The 19914-nt window shown below is 43.3% G+C and overlaps 1 protein-coding gene and 1 long non-coding RNA gene across 2 annotated transcripts; both read left to right on the forward strand.

Annotated features, from left to right (window-relative positions):
- Window positions 1-1049: 1049 nt before the first annotated feature.
- Window positions 1050-2507, forward strand: LOC103646232 (protein ROOT HAIR DEFECTIVE 3 homolog 1-like). Its single transcript, XM_020548237.2, has 6 exons — window positions 1050-1066; window positions 1368-1630; window positions 1702-1798; window positions 1877-2035; window positions 2122-2224; window positions 2473-2507. The coding sequence occupies exons 2-6, from the start codon at window positions 1515-1517 to the stop codon at window positions 2490-2492; spliced, it is 495 nt and encodes a 164-aa protein (XP_020403826.1). The 5' UTR covers window positions 1050-1066; window positions 1368-1514; the 3' UTR covers window positions 2493-2507.
- A 1004-nt stretch (window positions 2508-3511) lies between these two features.
- Window positions 3512-5694, forward strand: LOC103638490 (uncharacterized). The gene is made up of 3 exons (XR_002267128.1): window positions 3512-4161; window positions 4566-4674; window positions 5392-5694. It is a non-coding gene; the product is annotated as an uncharacterized lncRNA (long non-coding RNA).
- Window positions 5695-19914: the final 14220 nt, after the last annotated feature.

The following is a 19914-nucleotide window of genomic DNA, read 5'->3' on the forward strand; positions in this document are numbered from 1 at the left end:
CACTTCTTACCTGTTAAGGTCACATATACAATAGCCACTTATGCAGCATTATACATTGCCCGTATTCTCAGTCTGCATGGTGTTCCGAAAACCATTGTGTCGGATCGTGGACCTCAATTTGTAGCCAAGTTCTGGGAAGCACTTCACAACTCCTTGGGTACAAAATTACTCCACAGTTCGGCTTATCATCCTCAAACCAGTGGGCAGACTGAGAGGGTGAACCAAATACTTGAAGATATGCTGCGGGCATGTGTCCTGGACTTCTCACCAAAATGGGATGAATGCACTACAAGAAAATGATAAATGTTCGTGGGTAAAATTAAGAACGTGGGTACACACGTTCTTACTTGAGTTAAGTTCATGGGTTACGTTAAGAACGTGGGTACCCACGTTCTTAAGTTAAGTTCGTGGGTCCTGGATAAAACCGTCGAACTTAACGAGTTAGGAACGTGGGTACCCACGTTCTTAAGTTAAGTTCGTCGGGCGTTTGACACCGTCGAACTTAATTACGAAAACCTAAATAAAAAATCCCACACGCTCTCTCTCTCACGCCCTATCTCTTCCCGTCCACGCGCTCCTCTCTGTCACCCGCGCCAGGCCGCGCCGCCGCCTTGCCACCACCGGCAGCCCTTGCTGCCGCCGCGCCACCGTGAGGGAGCCGCGCCACCGCGAGCGGGACGCGCCGCCGCCGCGCCCCCAAGAGCTGTCCATGTCGCTGCCGCTCCCCCAAGAGCTGTCCGCGCCGCCGCCAAGCCCTAGCGAGCGGTCCGGGCGCCGTCTCGCCGCCGCGCCCCAGCGAGCGGGCCGCACAGCCGCCGCGCCACCGCGCCGTCGGCCCGGCTAGCAACCCCCAGCCGCTCGGCCTCACCTGTCCTGCCGGCGCGCAGCGTCAGCGCACTGCAGGCTCTGCAGCAGCTCCAGCTCTGGCGCTCGGCTGCGGGCTGCTCCGCTGTTGCCTGCTCGCTTGCTGATGCTGGCTGCTCCCGCCTGGCCGCCTCCCTGCTGCTTGCTCTCGTGCTTCGCTACTCAGTGCTCGCTCTCCAGCCTCCAGCTCAAGTGCTCGGCGGTGAGTATTTAAATTATTGAATATAGTCCAGTTCATTAGTTCACTGCGCAGCACAATTCCAAATCCAATTTATTTGATTATGCGTGTGAATAGAAACAAATCAACGTGTCTAATCCATTAGATTTTTAATGTGCACATTTTCTAATTTCTAAAAAGCAATATTGGATAGAAACAAGCCACGTTAAGGTTATGTATGGCAAGCTGAAAGAGATTTTAATCACTAGCTTATCAATGCATAATTTTCTTCTGGATTTATTTGCATATCTGATATTATATGGTTACCATATGGTAATAATTGCAGGACAAACTAAGAAAAGCACTTGCTGAACCTGTGGAGTCTCTATTTGATGATGCAGACCAAACAACCTAGCAATCAATAAGAAACATTTACAAATGTGAGACAAAGGCCATCCTACCAGAGTTTCTGAATAACCTTTGTCAGTTTGAAATGGAATACGCTCCAGCAGAAGAAATGGTATCCAAATTAAAGGATTATGCCCGGAGTGTTGTGGAAAGTAAAGCTAAAGAGGAATCTAGCAAAGTATTGATCCATATGAAGGAGAGGTTGATAAAATTCTTTATTTATTTTTTTTTTGGGGGAGGGGGGATTCTGACACTGTTTCCTCTGTTGCCAGGTTCACAACAGTGTTTAGCCATGACAAGGATTCAATTTCAAGGGTCTGGACAGGAAAGGAAGATGTTCGTGCAATAGCAAAGGAAGCTCGATCTGCGGTACAAGAACCACACACTTCCAACAATCCTCAGTCTTATGTTTTCTGTTTGTAAAATACACTTATGCTTATGTTGCAGGCTCTCAAACTTCTGTCTGTAATGGCGGCCATTCGCTGGGATGACGAGCCAGATAGGATTGAAAGCATCCTCACTTCAACACTTCTGGAAGGCTCTGTTGTATCAAAGATTGCAAGTGCTGCTTCTGCTGATCCACTTGCTTCTACCACTTGGGAAGAGGTAACTTTGTGTTGGTCTGTTCTTGCACAAGCAAACAATGGAAGAGTAGGTGTGCATGTAACACCACTTTATGGAACTCGAAACAGATTCCTCCAAAGCATACAATGATTACCCCGTCTCAGTGCAAGTCACTGTGGAAACAATTTAAAGCAGAAACTGAGTTCACGATTACAAGCAGTATCCACACAGGTGTGCATTTCATACAACATAGCTTTGATTTCTGATATCAGTCAGCGTGGTGCGACTTTTTTCCCTTAAGGGCTACTTTGGGAACCTTCGGGATTAGAGGGGATTGAGGTGTAAATAAACTAATTTTCTCTCCAATCCCCTTCAATCCCGAAAGGGATTTGAGTTTCCAAACTAGCCCTAAGGGTGAAAGCTGTACCTACATCTCTTTTTAAAAAATTTTTACTTCACCTTTTGTTTTTTCACCCCAGCAAGCTCACATGCGCGGTAATAGTAAACTGCCTCCTCCTTGGGCAATCGTGGCCATTGCTATTCTTGGTTTCAATGAGATCATGGTGCTTATTAGGTACTTCCGTACTTGGTAGCACTATGCTATGTAGTTCTTTACGTTCAGCTTAACAATTGCATGGCACTGATGTTCTTACTGTCCGCATGAATCCCATTTATCTGTTCTTGCTATTTGTGGGCTACTTGATGGTCAAAGCTTTGGCGATGCAGCTAGATGTCAGCAGAGAATTCCAGAATGGAGTGGTATGATCTGGACACTTGATATAACGTTCCGCCGTCGCTTCATTCTTATTGTAACAAGAACGTCATATCGGTTCATGAGTTGCCTCAGCTCTATCCACTTTGAATTAGGCTCATAACAAGTTAAACCGATCGTGTGCACGCAGGTTCCTGGGATAATCTCTGTGTCGGTGAAGCTCCTACCAACGATACAGAACCTGCTTTCTAAGTTAAGTTATTTTGTTTAAACCTCACGAGACATTTAACCATTTGCATAATTAAACCTCACAAATGCATTGTTTATTGAAAAATGCATGTTACCATTTGAATGCACTAGATGCTAGTTGGGTGCATGATAGATTCATTGGTTCTGCCCTCTCTTTAGAAAGCCATTTGATATTATGTTAGTTTTTTCCCTCCTGTTGGAAACTGCATGTTGGCCCCACATGATAGATGTGGTACCATCCCAGTATGCTGCTTGACAAGTCCCTAGTTTTTAACAGAATCAAGTTCAGTCTCTAAGTTTCATGGTCACCTCTCTTTTTCAGACCACATAACCAACTCTAGAGGCCCTTTCACATGTGTTGTATTTATAGCTTCTGGTTAAGGAGCAAAAGGGGGGGGGATTGCATCATGCATTCTTCCTTTGTTCTATTCACCTCTTGCTATTACTGGTTGTTCAGACAGTGGGGTCTTGGGGTCGACCTTACATTGTGTTTGCCCAGGCCATCCTATTTGTTTTCAATACCCAACATAGAAATGGGAAGTTTGGTTAAAGACAGCTTTTTTGGACACTCAAATAACTGACCATATTTACTTAGCAGTCAACACCTTCTAGCTTAGTTTTTTCCCTTGAACATGTAAAACTGTATGTCATTACATTAAGAGAAAGTAAGGCCAAAATAGCAAAAATACAACGACCTTACATTCTTACACTATCACGACAACCAGAACAAACACCTTACATTACCATGCATGACCAGAACAACCTTACGTGACCTTACAACCAAAACAACAACCTTATGTGACCAAAACAACCACTAAAAGATGACTTAAACAGCCTTAAGCAACCAACTTGATGCAAGGCAACAGATGACAACGGCCAACCACAAACCGTAAGGGATTTAGATCCCAATGGGTTTTGAGGAAAATATTTTTACATTAAGCAAAACTCTGAACAGAAGTTATGTGCTCTACAACTTCCTATTTCTTCAGTTTGGCTATTGTACTTAACAACAGTGTGTTGTATGCTATTCTAGTGGTGTTTGTAGATCTTTTTCTTTTATATAAACATGACAGCTATCCCTTTAAAATTTTCTATATTTATTTCATTATTTTTTTAATCTCAGTATGCATCAACATTTTTGGGATTTTCTGTAGATATCAATATATGATTTACGCATGTCTTCTCCTCTGAGAGTTAAGGATCACATGTAAGTCTCTATTTTCTCTTGTGAAGGGTTTTCACTTGTTAATCTTTATCAAAAGTTAGTTCCAGCCAATCAACCATTTCTACATAAATCTTCTAAAGGAATTCTCTTATTGGATGGGTTTTTCTTACTCTACTTCCTTCTGCAAACAGGGCCTTACCTTTTCTTGGTTCTCCATCCTAATATCATGCCATTTCACACACATTCTGTCTGTTTTGTTAAAAAACAGATACAACTGCTGCAATTAGTTTTTGAATCTGTATGTTTTTTAATGTGTCTTGGAAGAATAAGCTGTAAACAGCGGGTCCAAATCTCTATTACTTTTGAAATGCAATCAATAGTTGAATGCTTATTGAGTTACATATTGTACCTTTCACTGGGCATGTAATTGCTGTTATCTGTTTCAGGTATGGTAGCCCAATATTAAATATCAAATGGCACCAGACACTTAATTCTACCGAACCTAAACTGATCACTGCTGATAAGCACATAGTGAGAATCTGGGATCCTAATACAGTGAGTTTCTTCCTTTCCATCTTGTTCAAATGTTTTCTTCATTAGTATTCATGGTGTAATTTTACATATATATTGGGTTTGATGTGGATTTAAAGCAAACTCTAATTTAAGACATTACTGATATTTTATGATCCATTGGGTGTTGGTTTGCTTGCCTTCTTGAAGTAAAACATGGCCGTGGTTATACCTTAAAAGGCTTTAAGCTAGTTTCTATTATGGTGCAATCTAAAATTCTGAACGTATCTTGAACTCTTCCTGTAAGGCTGTAACATTTGAATCCGTACTGGTAATGCATGCGATAGCCTCTATCTGAAGCAAATTAGGGAAGTTACTACTTACTAGAATAGAACCCAAATTTTGTATATTAGGTTGTGCTGACAGCTTTATTCCTTATTTACCCTTGTTTGACTTTGGGTTTATTTGGGAAGCATGTATTTGCATAGCACTTGAAACCCAGCTACCTTCAAACATATCTGCAAATTCTTAGGGAATATGTGAGTTATCAGTTTTACCAAATTATCTGTGGTTCCAGGCTACATTTATGTCTATGAGGAATATGTTTCTCACGACACTAATATCTATTTAGTACTTGCATTCTTTTTGTTGCTTGTTGATGATACTAATACTGTCTGATATAACTAGTTGCTTTTTCTCTCTTTGGTAAGAATCTGCAATTAAATTTGACATCCATTGGTTATATATTTTTTCCTTGTTCAGTTACCACACATGCTGCCATCTGAAAATGCATTTTCAGCTGTTGTATCTGCTCTGGAGTGAATGAAGGACATCGTCTTTGGAAGTCAGACATCACCTAGAGCTAGGGTGTCCATTCTTGACATGTTTCTCTTAGTGATAGGTGGATACTGTCTAGCTAGGAACAGAGTCTCGAGGGATTGATGGACGCATGCATCTTCAATTCCTGTGTGTTGTATTACTACTGGTACAATCTCCAATTCTTGTGAACTTATGTATTTGGACTATCAATTTGTGATATGAACATATATCAATGTGTTTGAAATCTGGATTGTATGTGATATTCTGTGTTGTATATGATATTATGTGTGTCTAATTTTTCATTTCTGTATTTTTTATTTTTTTTCTGGAAAAGGGTTAAAAACGTGGGTACCCACGTTCTTAATGTTAAGAACGTGGGTACCGTCGAACTTATTGTGCAGTCCTCGCAGACCCACGCAGGACACATAAGTTCGACGGCCACGTGGCCCCGTCGAACTTAACCGTAAGAACGTGGGTGCCGTCGAACTTATGGGAAAAAATTCGACGGCCCCCGTCGAACTTAAAAGCCCACGTTCTTAACCTTAAGTTCGACGGTACCCACGTTCTTAATGTTAAGTTCGACGGTACCCACGTTCTTAACCTTAAGAACGTGGGGGCCGTCGAACTTATTTCTTTAAGTTCGTCCAAAAATCGCCGTCGGCTATATTCGTCGGTAAACCCACGTTCTTATGGTAAGTTCGACGGCCTATTACATTAAGTTCGACGGTTTTTCACCCACGTTCTTTAACCAGTTTCTTGTAGTGATGTTTGCCCCTAGCGGAGTTTTCATACAATAACAGTTATCAAGAAAGTATCAAGATGGCACCTTTTGAAGCTTTATATGGACGACGGTGTCGAACTCCACTAAATTGGTCTGAACCTGGAGAAAGATACTTCTTTAGACCTGATATGGTGAAAGAGGTCGAAGAAAAGGTTCAGAGAATTATCCATAATATGAAGAAAGCTCAGGCTCGACAAAAGAGTTATGCAGACCGACGACGACAACCCTTATGCTTTCTGGTAGACGATTATGTCTACTTAAAAGTTTCACCAATGAAGGGTGTATCGCGTTTCGGGGTAAAAGGGAAACTTGCACCCAGATACATTGGTCCATTCCTGGTGCTTGAGCAATGTGGACCAGTGGCATACTGACTTCAGCTCCCCGAAACATTGTCTGCTGTGCATAATGTGTTCCACGTGTCACAACTGAAGAAATGTCTTCGGGTTCCTGATCGAACCGTTGAAGTGACTGATGTTGTCCTGGAACCAGATTTAACATACTCGGAACATCCTATTCGAGTTCTGGATCAAAAGGACAGGGTCACCCGAAGAAAGACTCTCAAATTCTACAAGATACAGTGGAACCAGCATTCTGAAGACGAGGCTACATGGGAAACCCAAGATTTCTTAGATAAGAATTTCCCAGGCTTTTTAGCCTCATGTAAATTGTAAAGTCTGTATAGCTGTGTAATAAAGAAGTAACCCCCACATCACCCCTGCCTTGTACCAAAATTAAGGAAATAAAAATGTGATGTGTTTCCTTTACCATTACCTACCCTAGGATTTTAATCTCGGGACGAGATTCTTTTATGGGGGGAAGGATGTAACACCCCTGGTGTTACTGTAACTAAAACTTGAGCATGACATCATGAGCATTGGCATTGCATATGTTTGACACACCTAGAGTGCATTCACTAGGCAAAAATTTCAAACAAGTTGTATTGTTTTAAGTGTTTTGCAACTAGAACCCTGGTTAAGGAACTTAACCCTAAATAGGGATTATAGGGGTAAAACTTTACCCAAGTTAAGAAAACCAAAAGACTTTAGGGTAAAAGTCATAAAATGACCCTAAGAATAAACTTGAATCACTTTTTGTACCCCTGGGATACCAGAAACCCTAATTGGAACCCTGGAAAACCCTAAGTCCAAACCCTAGGGGCTTATGTGCAAAAGTGATGAACCTTTGGACTAAAATGTAAAAACTACTATGTTTAAGCATCTAAAGCCAATTGGTTCACAAATATGTGAATTTACAAGCCAAACCCTGAGATTTGGACTTAAGTGCAAAATGGACCTCATTTGAGTTCTACACTAAGTCTGAAATTCAGTGTTAAAGGCTCCACTTTAGGGCTTTGTAACTTGCAAAGCATAGGGTTTTTGCCCTAGGTCACCACATCAAAATTGAAGCTCAACTATAGGAGAACAACTTTGCTTAAAGGTGTGAGCATTGTTGTTAAGGAAAAACTGAAGATAATCACTCCTGAAGTTGGACTGTCAGGCTGGTAGAGACTGAACTTCAGTTGGACAGTGACCTTGATCCAACATTAAGGGACATCTAGACTAAGATCCAGTGCTCAAATAAGTTTAAACCTTATAGTCGAGTTGTAGCTGGTATGTAGCACTACAACTTTGATGCAGAAACTTGGACCTGTTGCCACATGGAATTGAGAGAAATTGGAGCTCCAAAGTGCTCCGTCAGTCGCTCTGAATCAGTGGTTCCCATGGTACAGTAACTGAATCAGATAAGGTCGCCAGCACGGCTGTCTTCACCGCCGGTGGCTTTCCGCCGTGATTCACGTCGCCGGCGTCACGATTCGTGCTCGGGGATGTGGATAACTTCGCGGGGTAAAAGATCTTCACCGCCCATGCGCTGGCGATCACTCCGGTGACCTCCGTGGCTCTCTCTCCCTCTTTGCGGCCGAGTGGATTACCTCGCCGGTGACCGCCGCCTCCCGGCCGTGCGCCGCGTGGCTCAACACTTTTACCGTGTCGCCGTGACCTTCTCTGAAGTCTCCGTGGCTCACTGGAGTTACTGCCACGCCGTTAGCCACGAACTCGCGCGGCCAGTGCTTCTTCTCCACCTCCGACCGCCGCGTGTCTCGACCAAATTCGCGACCACCGCCCATCCTTCCTATAAATTGAGCCCGTGTCCAGCTCCGTGGGGTAGTCTGCTAGCTAGCCACCGCTAATCGGCCACAATCGTCCACTCATCTGCTCGAATTTGGAGTTTCCCCCAATTCAAGCTTTCGCCACCGTGAAACCGAGCTCACCGTCGCCAGCCCAACTCCGGTCAGCTCCCGTCCCCTGCTTCCTCGTTTAAGCTTTCTCACGTGCCTTGGATGCTTGTCGAGCCATTGAATTGAACTACGAGCTCTCTGGTCGCCGGGAACACGGCGATCTTGCCGCTCTGCTCTCGGTCACCGTGGCCAGAGCTCGGGGGTTGGTTATTTGTGCAATTAAGTTAGGGGAAATGGTTAGGCTAGTCCCAATTTCATGTCCGCCGCTCGGAGACCCCAGCCGTAGCCCCAATCGGCCGGTATAGAACCTCGCCGGAGCTCCTCCGCGCGCTGCCGTCGTCGTGGACGTGGGCGTGTAAAGAATTAGAAGTTGGAGGGCTCTTCAGCAAATAGTCAGTGACTTGATTAAACAGTGAAATAACCTGTTCTTAGTTAGTAAAAACGTCGGGGTCTTTTCTGTAAAGACACCAGCGCGGGCGCGCTTTCCCTCTGGACCTGGGCCGCTGGGCTGAATTCGGCCCAGTTCTATTAACTCTTTTCCTTTTTCTTTTCCAGCAGAGATTCAAAAATATGTAGAAAAATGTAGAAAAATGCTAAAATTTTGAAACTAATTTTCCTAGGTTTGTTATTTTCCATAGTATTTAATAAAAATAAGTTTGTGATTTTTAGTGGAAGTAAGAAATTTTAAGGTATTTAAAGTAGTTAAAAGTCTTGGTTATAGATTTTTAGAAAATAATTGGTAAGTCCTAAAATGCCCAAAACTTTTATATGAGTGTTATGCAATATTTAGAAGCCTTGGGTAAAGTTTGAATTGATTTGGACCTTGTTTGATCACCAAACCCCAAAACACCCCCTGCCCTATGAACTCCTTTACCGACTCCGGAAACCCTAAGTTCCCGGAACTCCGTGAAGGCAAGTTGTATTCAAGACATAAATAATAAGTTTATGTTATCTTTGCATCCTCATGAGCATCCCATGGCATCCATTCTTATACATATGTATGGTTATGATTAGAACGTGAGGAAGAAATCGAAGTTACCGAAGAGGAGACACCACCACCACCACCTTCGGAGACTCAGGCCGGGAATCATTTCTACTTTGATATCTGTGGATCTGAGCCTGATTCACCTGTGAACGAAGGCAAGCCCCGGTGCATGCAACCCCTTTCCTTGTGTTTTAAATACTTTTTGCACACTTAAGTCTAGTGAAATGTGCATTAGGTTCATAGGAATTACTTGAAACCCTTTGATGCATTGCTTTCCTTGATATCCATACCTTTATAGATACTTCTGTGAAGTATCAAAATTATGATTTACAAAATTGCTTAGACTTGCTTAGATCTTGTGGATAGAAGTTGTCCTCAATTTAACCATGGAGAGGATGGCTTCTACCTGCAAGAATATTTTCATTTGGAGCAAAAGTGGGATCTTACTGCAAAGTTCCCTGTAATGCTCTTTCATCCTAAGGAACAGACACATTCCTAAGGGTGGAAATACTTAAATTGAAACTTGGGGTAGGAACAGGTGATGTTCTACCCAGGTTGGTTAAGGATTAACGCGTATGTAGGCGTGCTGACCGAGGACCCTTTAACTGGTCACATGCCTCGTCATGGGTAAGCCTTGCCTCGGGCAGACTAAGGCCGGAATAAGATAACACGAAATGGGCGTGGAGCGGTGGCGAGAGTAGCGTGTACCCTCCGTGGCAAGAGGCTGGACGGTGGTGTAGCTGTGCTCTCGGTTTGCGTGAACCTGATCCGGTCTTAAGAACCCCGGTGGCGGGTTGACATATGCAAGGGTTAAGTGCTACATATGTCGTGTGATTGGAGATCCTCAGCTGAGTATAATCGATTCGGATCGCCGTACCTTCGCGGTTATGAAGACTTGGTCACTTTTCTACAACCTAGAGTCAGGATGTGAACACGATGGATAAAAATGATGTTGTCTTGATGTGATGTGAAATTAGACTAGATGCAAATGGAGTCTATTAATACTTAACATGGCGTTAAAAGACTGAAAGTAAGGACTCACTTTAGTAAGCTACTTCTGCAAAAGTATAAGTTGATTTTTGCTAAAGCCTCTCCTTGACTCCTATTTATCCAGCATACCCTTGAGAGTCTTTTCTTTAGTCGGGTAAGTCTTGTTGAGTATTCCATACTCAGGGTTTATCCCTTTGTTGTTTTTAGGTGAGGAAGCGACAAACTTTTGTTGCTTCTGCTCCAAGGTGGTACCAAACGAGGAAAAACAAGACTGAAGTGCGGGAGGACTGGGTCCTCCATTTAGGATCTTTTGTTTATCAAGCTTGTCGGGAGGAGTTTGTGCCTCCCTTGGTTTGTATAATATTACTTCTATGCACTCACTTATAGTCTGGTCTGTAATAATATAACTCAAGCTTGCTTATGAAATAAATGTAAGATTATGTAATTCGCTTCCGCATTTCTTCATCTCCGATGTTCTGTAATGTCTGCAAGACGGGTGAGACGTTCCTGGTAAGGTAAGGAAAGATACCGAACTTGTCAAGTAGTTCAGGGGCACCTACAGGGTTGTCTGATGTCTGTGAGCCAAGGACAACTGTAGGTGGGCCTAATTACTTGGGAGGTTCTGTCACAGCAGTGGCATTCACCAAGGCAGCAATCGCCTCGGCTAACGTGGGAGGAACCGGAGGTGGGTTTGGGGTAACATCCCTTCCCCCAGAAGTTCCGGCTGCGTCCTGTCCTCGAGTCCTGGTCGGCATCTGTGGCAAAGAACATTTGAAGTAAACATAATATGCCAGAGAAACCTTCCATTTTACATTACTATAAAAAGTAATGATACAGACTCGATATTACATAACAGGATACATTACCCATTATACAAAAGTTCAACCTATTATACAACAGTACACCCTACAATACACTACTCTACTTCTATTACACCATTATTCCTGCTTTTCGTTACTTTTGGCGGCCTCATCGTCAGGTGTGGGAGTCCAGACATCAACCAACCTCAAAGAAGGAGGGGGCTCAAAAAGGTCTAACTCCCCACCCAGCGCGCGTCCCGCAACATGAGAGGGTCCGGCTTCCGCCTCAGCAGGGTGTGCAGGCACACTAGGGTGTAATTGTGAGTATAGTACATGGACTTCCTCGTGCAACGTATTGCAGTAGACCTGCAGGTTGTCGACAGTTGAGCTAAGTTCTTTAATTCGGGCCTGAGCCCTTGCTTCCTTAGCACATGCTAGCAAACGAGACTGTACGGCCCAGTCAAGTGCTAAGTCTCGATCAGCGAGCTGATCCTGCAGGTGACGGATGTCCCTTCTTAGTTCATTGATTCTATCTCCGTCGGTGACCCAAGCATCGGTCCTGTGTTGAAGTGCCGCTTGAAGTCGACTCACTCGGGCTTCAAGATCTCCGATGGGGTCATTACTTCCACTGCTGCTGCTTTCATGTCGGGGGGCCAGTTGATGCCGAGGCACTCCAATCGGTCCCGTTGACTTACGTGCCGTTAGCCTTGTGCGTGGCGGCATCTTTCTAAGGGGGAAAATGTTATTAGTATAATTCTTAGCATGATGCATGTGTAAGTACAGAATCAACCTTAGTCGATTCAACCTTCTATACATTGCACTCTTCCTATCTGGTCTTTAAGATAGACTCTTCAGAATACTTAGGTAAGAAGAGAAAAGAGTTTTTAGGTAAGACTTTTGAAAATCCTTTTGAAGATGCCTCATAATATCTGCAAAGAAGGGCTACGCTCCGATACCAGCTGTGACGGAACCTCCTAAGTAATTAGGCCCACCTACAGTTGTCCTTGTCCAACAGACATCAGACACCCTGTAGATGTTCCTAAGTCACTTGACAAGTTCGGTATCTTTCCTTACCTTACCAGGAACGATTCACCCGTCTTGCAGACATTACAGAACATCAGAGATAAAGAAATGCGGAAGCGATTACATAAATTACATTTATTTTAAAAGCAAGCTTAAGTTATTTTATTACAGACCAGAACTAAAGGCGAGTGCAGAGTAGTAATATTATACAAACCAAGGGAGGCACAAACTCCTCCCGATAAGTTATAAACAAAAGATCCTATGTGGAGGACCGAGTCCTCCCGCACTTCAGTCTTGTTTTTCTTCTTTGGGAACCACCTTGGCACAGAAGCAGCAGAAATCTGCTACTTCCTCACCTAAAAACAACGAAGGGATAAACCCTGAGTATGGAATTACTCAGCAAGTCTTACCCGACTAAAGAAAAGACTCTCAAGGGTATGCTGGTTATATGGGAGTCAAGGTAAGGCTTTTCAATAATCAAAGACTCTGTTTTGCAGAAATGCTTACTAAAGTGGATCCTTAAAAATCCAATTTTAATTGTCAAGTAAGTAAAATTACCTGCACTAGAGTTCTTTCTACCCTAGTTCAATCACTGGTCCTGCACTAGCCAATTTCTTAACAAAAGCCCATCATCTTTAGTGGAATGCTACGTGTAGGGCAGTGACCAAGTCTTCATAACCGCGAAGGTACGGCGATCCGAATCGATTATACTCAGCTGAGGATCTCCAATCACATGACATATGTAGCACTTAACCCTTGCATATGTCAACCCGCCACCGGGGTTCTTAAGACCAGATCAGGTTCACGCAAACCGAGAGCACAGATACACCACCGTCCAGCCTCTTGCCACGGAGGGTACACGCTACTCTCGCCACCGCTCCACGCCCATTTCGTGTTATCTTATTCTGGCCTTAGTCTGCCCGAGGCAAGGCTTACCCATGACGAGGTATGTGACCAGTTAAAGGGTCCCCGATCATCAAGCCTACATCGACAAGGTCCTTAATCGACTCAGACGGAGACACTACACCGAGACTCTCTTCTCGTGCAAGTCACCCGCCCGGTCTCAGCTTAATCATTTAACCCCAAAGGTTGGTACCTGACAGAGGTACATCTTTTCCGATGTTGAATCCATCACGGCCGTGATGGATTCACCATCAAGTTTTATTTTCGAAAACATCCCACCCACTTTTGCCATATCATCTTTTGTAAAACAAAACATTTTGTTTTTCTAAAGCAAGGCTAAGCATCAAAATCTTTTGTAAAACGGGTGATCAAGGAAGGTAATCGAATTCAAGGAAGGTAATGCAGGAATTGTTTTATCAATCAACTCCTATCACCTAATGCAGCAATCAAGTGAGAAGGATTTTAAAAACATCAAGGGAGGTGGCAAATGCACCGGGGCTTGCCTTCGTTTACAGGTGATTCGGGTTCGGATCCACAAATATCAAAGTAGAAGCAATTGCCTGCTTGAGAATCCGAAGGTGGTGGTGTCCTGTCTTCGGTGACTTCTATTTCTTCTTCACGTTCTAATCATAACCATACATAGGTATAAGAATGGATGCCATGGGATGCTCATGAGGATGCAAAGATAATATAAACTTATTATCTATGTCTTGAATATAACTTTCCTTCATGGAGCTCCGAGAACTTAGGGTTTCCGGAGTCGGTAAAGGAGTTCATAGGACAGGGGGGGTGGTTTGGGGTTTGGTGATCAAACAAGGTCCAAATCAATTCAAACTCTACCCAAGGCTTCTAAATATTGTTTTAAGTTCCCATAAAAAGTTTGGGCATTTTTGGACTTACCCATTATTTTCTAAAAACCCCTAACTAACACTTTTAACTACTTTAAATACCCTAAAATTTCTTATTTCCACTAAAAATCACAAAATTATTTTTATTAAATTCTAGGGAAAATAACAAGCCTAGGAAAATTGGTTTCACAATTTTATCCTTTTCCTACCATTTTCTATAATTGTTTTGGCTCTGGGGATAAAAGAAAAAGACAAATTGATGAATAGTACTGGGCTGCTTTCAGCCCAGTGGCCCAGCTAAGAGGGAGAAAGGCGCCCGCGCTGGCAGACTTGCACAGAGGCCCTTGGGGTTTTAACTAACTGCGAACGAGCCCTTTCACTATTTAACCCAGTCACTGACACTTTGCTGAAGAGCCCTCCAACTTCTAAGTCTTCACAGGGAGAGGTCCACGACGGCGGTGGGCGCAGGGACGCTCCGGCGAGGTCCTGGACCGGTCGATTGGGGCTATGGCTGGGTTCTCCGAGCGGCGGACATGAAATCGGGGTTACCATGATCATTTCCCCCAACCTAATTGCAACTATGACCAGCTACGTAGCTCTGGCCACGGTGGCCATAATCATGGCGGCTATACGGTCGTGTTCCCGGCGACCAGAGGACTCTTAGTTCAATTCAGTGGCTCGGCAAGCATCGTAGACGCATAAGAATGCTTAAACAAGGGAGCAGAGGGGAGGAGCTAACCGGAGTTGGGCTGACCACGGCGGGGTTGAGTTCACGGTGTTTTAGAACCGGATTGGGGAGAATCCGAAATTCGTGCTTGCGGGTGAGGGATTTGAGATACAGGTGGGTGCAGTGGGTGCTTGGATACATGGCGGAGCTGGGGGTACGGTCAATTTATAGAGCCCGCGAGCGGTGGTGATCAATTTAGCCGAGCCGTGCTGGCGGCCGGAGATGAGGAAGAAGGCGGCGCGGTGAATTCGTGGCTAACGCCGTGGCAAGCTCACCGGCGTCGATTTGACAGCAGTAGCGGGTCACGGCGACACGGTGGAAGAGTTGAGCCACGCGGCACACGGCCGAGAGGCAGCGGTCGACGGTGAGCTTATCGGCTACAGCCGCAAAGCAGAAAGGCAGTCACGGTGAGTCACCGGAGTTATCCCCAGGGGGTGGCTTTTACCTGGCGGTCTTATCGGGTCATCGGCGACGTGAATCACACGGCGGTGGCGCGAATCACGGCGAAGATCGGTCGTCGACGGTGAAGACAGCCGCGCTGGCGGTCTGATCCGGTATTTTTACTGTACCATGGCGAACACCTATTCAGAGCAGCTGACAGAGTACTTTGGAGCTCTAATTTCTCCCAATTCCATGTGGTACCAAACCCAAACACCCATAACAAAGTTGTTCCTCTTTAATAACTCTACAACTTTGTTATAGCAACCCTAGGTAGATTCTCTCTAGATCTTAGTCGAAACAGCTCTCAAACTTAGATCCAAGTCACTGTCTATCTGAAGTTCAGATTGTACCAGCCTGACAGCCCATCTTTGATTGGGTTTTTCTTCAAATTTCTCATAAGATCATGGCTTGAATCCTTAAACAAAGTTGTTTTCCTATAATTGAGCTACAAACTTGTTGTGGTCACTTTGGGCAAAAACCCTATAATTCAGAAGATACAGGGCTCCAAAGTTGAACCAACTAAACTGAATTTCAGACTTAGGCTCTATAGTGCTTAAGAGGTGATTTTTGCAAATAAGCCCAAAACTTAGGGTTTAACTTGCAAATTCACATATTTGTGAACCAAATGACTTAGGATACTTATTTAACCTGGTTTTTGCACTTTAGTCCAAAAGTGGACTAATTTTGCACATAAGCCCCTAGGGTTTGGTTTCAGGGTTTTCCAGGGTTCTAATTAGGGTTTCTGGTATCTTAGGGGTATAAAGGTGATTCAACTTTATTCTTGGGGTTATTTTATGACTTTTTTCCCTAAAGCTTTTAGGTTTTCTCAACTTGGGTTAAGTTTTACCCCTTTAATCCCTATTTAGGGTTAAATTCCCTATCTAGGGTCCTATTTGCAAAACACTTAAACAATACAACTTGTTTGAAATTTTTGCCTAGTGAATGCATTCTAGGTGTATCAAACATTTGCAATGCCAATGCTTATGATGTCATGCTCAAGTTTTAGTTATGGTAACACCAGGGGTGTTACAGTACAATTCTAGAACTTCTGAAGTTGAAGGCTAGCGCCGGATGGTCTGATACTAGCTTCACAGATCTTTTGAATTTTCTGTCCCAAATACTACCAAAACCCAACAAACTACCAACAAGCACTTATAAAGCGAAGAAGCTTATATCTCCCATAGCTCTGGGTGTGCAAAAAATTCATGCATGTCCGAACCATTGTATTCTGTATCGTGGCGATTTTGAGAACGCATCAAGATGCCCAGTTTGCAATGTCAGTCGATACAAGAAGAGCTACAATCAAGACTGTGTAAAAAAATCCCGAAGAAAAATAAAAACAAGAAATCCACTATTGGACCTGAAAGTGACGATGACACTTTTGATGACATGGATGGGAAAAAGAAGTCAAAGATCCCAGCTTTGGTGATGTGGTATCTTCCAGTAATTGATCGCTTAAAACGTTTGTTATCAAATCCTAGGGAGGCTGAGCTTATGCGTTGGCATGCTGAAAATCGCAAGCAGAATAACAAACAGATTCGACACCCTGCTGATGCATCACAATGGAAAAATTTCGATCTTATGTATCCTGAGTTTGCCAAAGAAACCAGAAATGTAAGATTTGCTTTGGGTACAGACGGAATGAATCCATTTGGTAAAAAAAGAAGTGTACATAGCACCTGGCCGGTGACTTTAACGATGTACAACCTTCCATCATGGCTGTGTCACAAAAGAAAGTACATTATGTTGACTATTCTTATTCAAGGTCCGAAATCAGCTGGTGTTGATATTGATGTGTTCCTAGAACCTCTTATGGAAGATATGACAAAGCTCTGGAATGAAGGAGTTAGAATATGGGATGAGTATTGCCATGTGTATTTCAACTTAAGAGCAATTATATTTGTTACCATCCATGATTCTCCCGGTGGCGCCACACTATCAGGGAAACAGACTAAAGGAAAGAATGGTTGTGTAGTGTGTGTCGATGGAACTGCTTCCATGTACCTTAAATCATCCAAGAAGTTGGTGTCCATGGGACACAGACGGTTCTTGATGAAGCAGCATAAGTTCCGAAAGATGAAAGAGGAATTTAACAATCAACTGGAAAGTGAAGGTGCACCAAAGCCTTATAGTGGGAAACTTGTTTTTGAAATTGTAAAGAACATTCATGTTGTATTCGGAAAGGGAAAAAACAAAGGAGAAAAGAGAAAGAGAACTGACCCTTCAACTTACACAACTTTCAAGAAGCAATCAATTTTTTTCAAGTACCTCCCATACTGGAAGGATATGGAAATTTGCCACAGCATTGATTTGATGCATGTAACAAAAAATGTTTTTGACAGCATCATTGGAACCTTACTGGGCATGCCGAGTAAGACAAAAGACGGACTCAAATCACGCAATGATCTAGTAGATCTTCAAATCAGACCAGAACTTCATCCAGTGGATAGTGGCAAAGGGAAGCCTTACCTCCCCCAGCTAGCTACAACTTGTCAGTTGAGGAGAGAACAAAGATTTGCAAATGTTTGCGTGGGGTCAAAGTGCCCACAGGTTTCTCATCCAATATCAGCAGACTAGTCAGGATGAAGGGCTTGTCTCTATTTGGCTACAACTCTCATGACTGCCATGTGATGATGACGGTGTTTCTCCCAATTGTGGTAAGAGCCCTCGAAACAGAGCATGTCAAAGTTGTCATCACACGCTTGTGTTACTTTTTCAATGCGGTTTCACAAAAAGTAATAGCTTTAGAAGACTTGGACTATCTAAAGGCATACATCATCGAGACTATGTGCAAGCTTGAAATGTGTTTTCCTCCATCATTTTTTGATATGCAAGTACACATAATCATACATCTCGTGGATCAGATAAAAATATTAGGGCCACTATATTTACATCATATGTTTCAGTTGGAGCGATACCTAGGAGTATTAAAAGGTTATGTGCGAAATCGCGCTCACCCAGAGGGTTCAATCATGGAGGGATACACTACAGAAGAAGTGATTGAGAGCTGTATAGATTACATCAGTGACGGAACAATGATAGGTGTGCCTGTACCTAAACATGAGGGTAAACTATGTGGCAGAGGGAGAATGGGCAAGAAAACTTTTCGCGTTGAGGATTACAAGCTAGTACATTGTGCTCATGGTAGTGTACTACAACATCTCACGATAGCCGAGCCTTACATAGAGGAACACCTGGATGAGCTTCGTAAAGAAAATCAGAACCGCACAGAGGACTGGATCATGAGGGGGCACAAACATCGTTTCAGCGAATGGTTAATGGACAAAAACATCCCATTCGGAGACTCTTTGGAAGAGAAAACAATGAAGAATTTGGCTTCTGGGCCATCGTGTTTTGTGACATCATGGCAAGCATATGACATCAATGGGTACACATTCTATACTAAATCAAAAGACATGAAAAGTGTTGCACAAAATTGCGGTGTTCGTATCGATGCTTTTGACCTACATGGACAGAAGACCACATATTTTGGATTCATAGAGGAAATATGGGAACTTGATTATGGCCCAAGCATGAAAATACCCTTATTTAAGTGCCAATGGGTACAACATCCCGTGGGGGTGATAGTGGATAACTACGGACTCACACTGGTAGACTTAAAGAAAGTAGGATATAAAGATGACCCATGGGTTCTCGCCGAATGTGTTGCACAAGTGTTCTATGTACTCGATCCAGCAGATGAGAAGATGCATGTAGTTATTTCTAGAAAGCAAAAAATTGTTGGAGTTGAGAATGTGGGAGACCAAGATGAGGAATACAATAAGTATGAAGAGATGTTCGTCTTTAATGGTCCAGAGAGAATCAAGCGTGTGGAAAAGAAAATTGATAAGAACTTAAAGCCATACATGCGGAAAAATGGTAGTTCATGAAAAATTGTATGAATCAAATTGTATTTGTTATCATGTATGATCGACTATGAATTGTGGTTGCCAATTAATTTAAAATCTCTCTAGTTATCTATGTGTGCTATTATAATTCATTTAAATTGTATTTGCATATTATTGTTAAAAAATAAATATTAATTCATTTAAATTGTATTTGCATATTTCTGTTAAAAATTAAAAAAAATTCATATTTAAATTGTATTTTCATATTTTCACAATCACAGGCGGTTTTTCCTTAGGGTCCGTTTGTGAAAAGGATAGAGCACCACAGGCGATCCTAAACAAAAACCGCTTGTGATACTATTACATCATAGGCGTACCGAACCGCCTGGGACATCACAGTCGGTTTTCTAACCGAACCGCCTGTGATGTAAAAAGCCTACCGCTTGTATAGAGCCAAATTGTAGCAGTGTAGTTAAATAACGTGGGTGACAAACCATCGAACTTAATGTAATAAGCCGACGAACTTACAGTAAGAACGTGGGTTTACCGACAAATATAGCCGACAGCGATTTTTGGACGAACTTAGAGAAGTAAGTTCGACGGTACCCACGTTCTTAAGTTAACCCACGAACATTTATTAGTTTTTTGTAGTGAGGGGGCAGGGGCGCAGCCGCGCACCGGCTCTTGTCTGCCGTCTCGGGTGCAGATCGTAGAAAGACAAAAACTGATCTCAGCCGCCGTCTGGTGGAATGGAAGCTGAACGATCGCGTGTGCGGGATGCCGGGATGGCCGGATGGGGTTCTCGGTGGGCCTGGCTTAGGGTGTGCCAGGGCCCACCTGGACCCCCTGTGGGTCCACCCCTGGACTAAAGCCCCCATCCAAAA

The sequence above is a fragment of the Zea mays genome, chromosome 2 (assembly GCF_902167145.1).
Source record: "Zea mays cultivar B73 chromosome 2, Zm-B73-REFERENCE-NAM-5.0, whole genome shotgun sequence".
Classification (NCBI taxonomy): Eukaryota; Viridiplantae; Streptophyta; class Magnoliopsida; order Poales; family Poaceae; genus Zea; species Zea mays.

What these genes read in the sequence shown, in the direction of transcription:
- LOC103646232 (XM_020548237.2), top strand. Translation starts at nt 1,515, where the DNA reads ATGGAATACGCTCCAGCAGAAGAAATGGTATCCAAATTAAAGGATTAT. An exon ending in CTTCTACCACTTGGGAAGAG is followed by an intron (nt 2,036 to 2,121) that starts GTAACTTTGTGT and finishes AACTCGAAACAG; the next exon opens with ATTCCTCCAAAGCATACAAT. An exon ending in TACAAGCAGTATCCACACAG is followed by an intron (nt 2,225 to 2,472) that starts GTGTGCATTTCA and finishes TTTTCACCCCAG; the next exon opens with CAAGCTCACATGCGCGGTAA.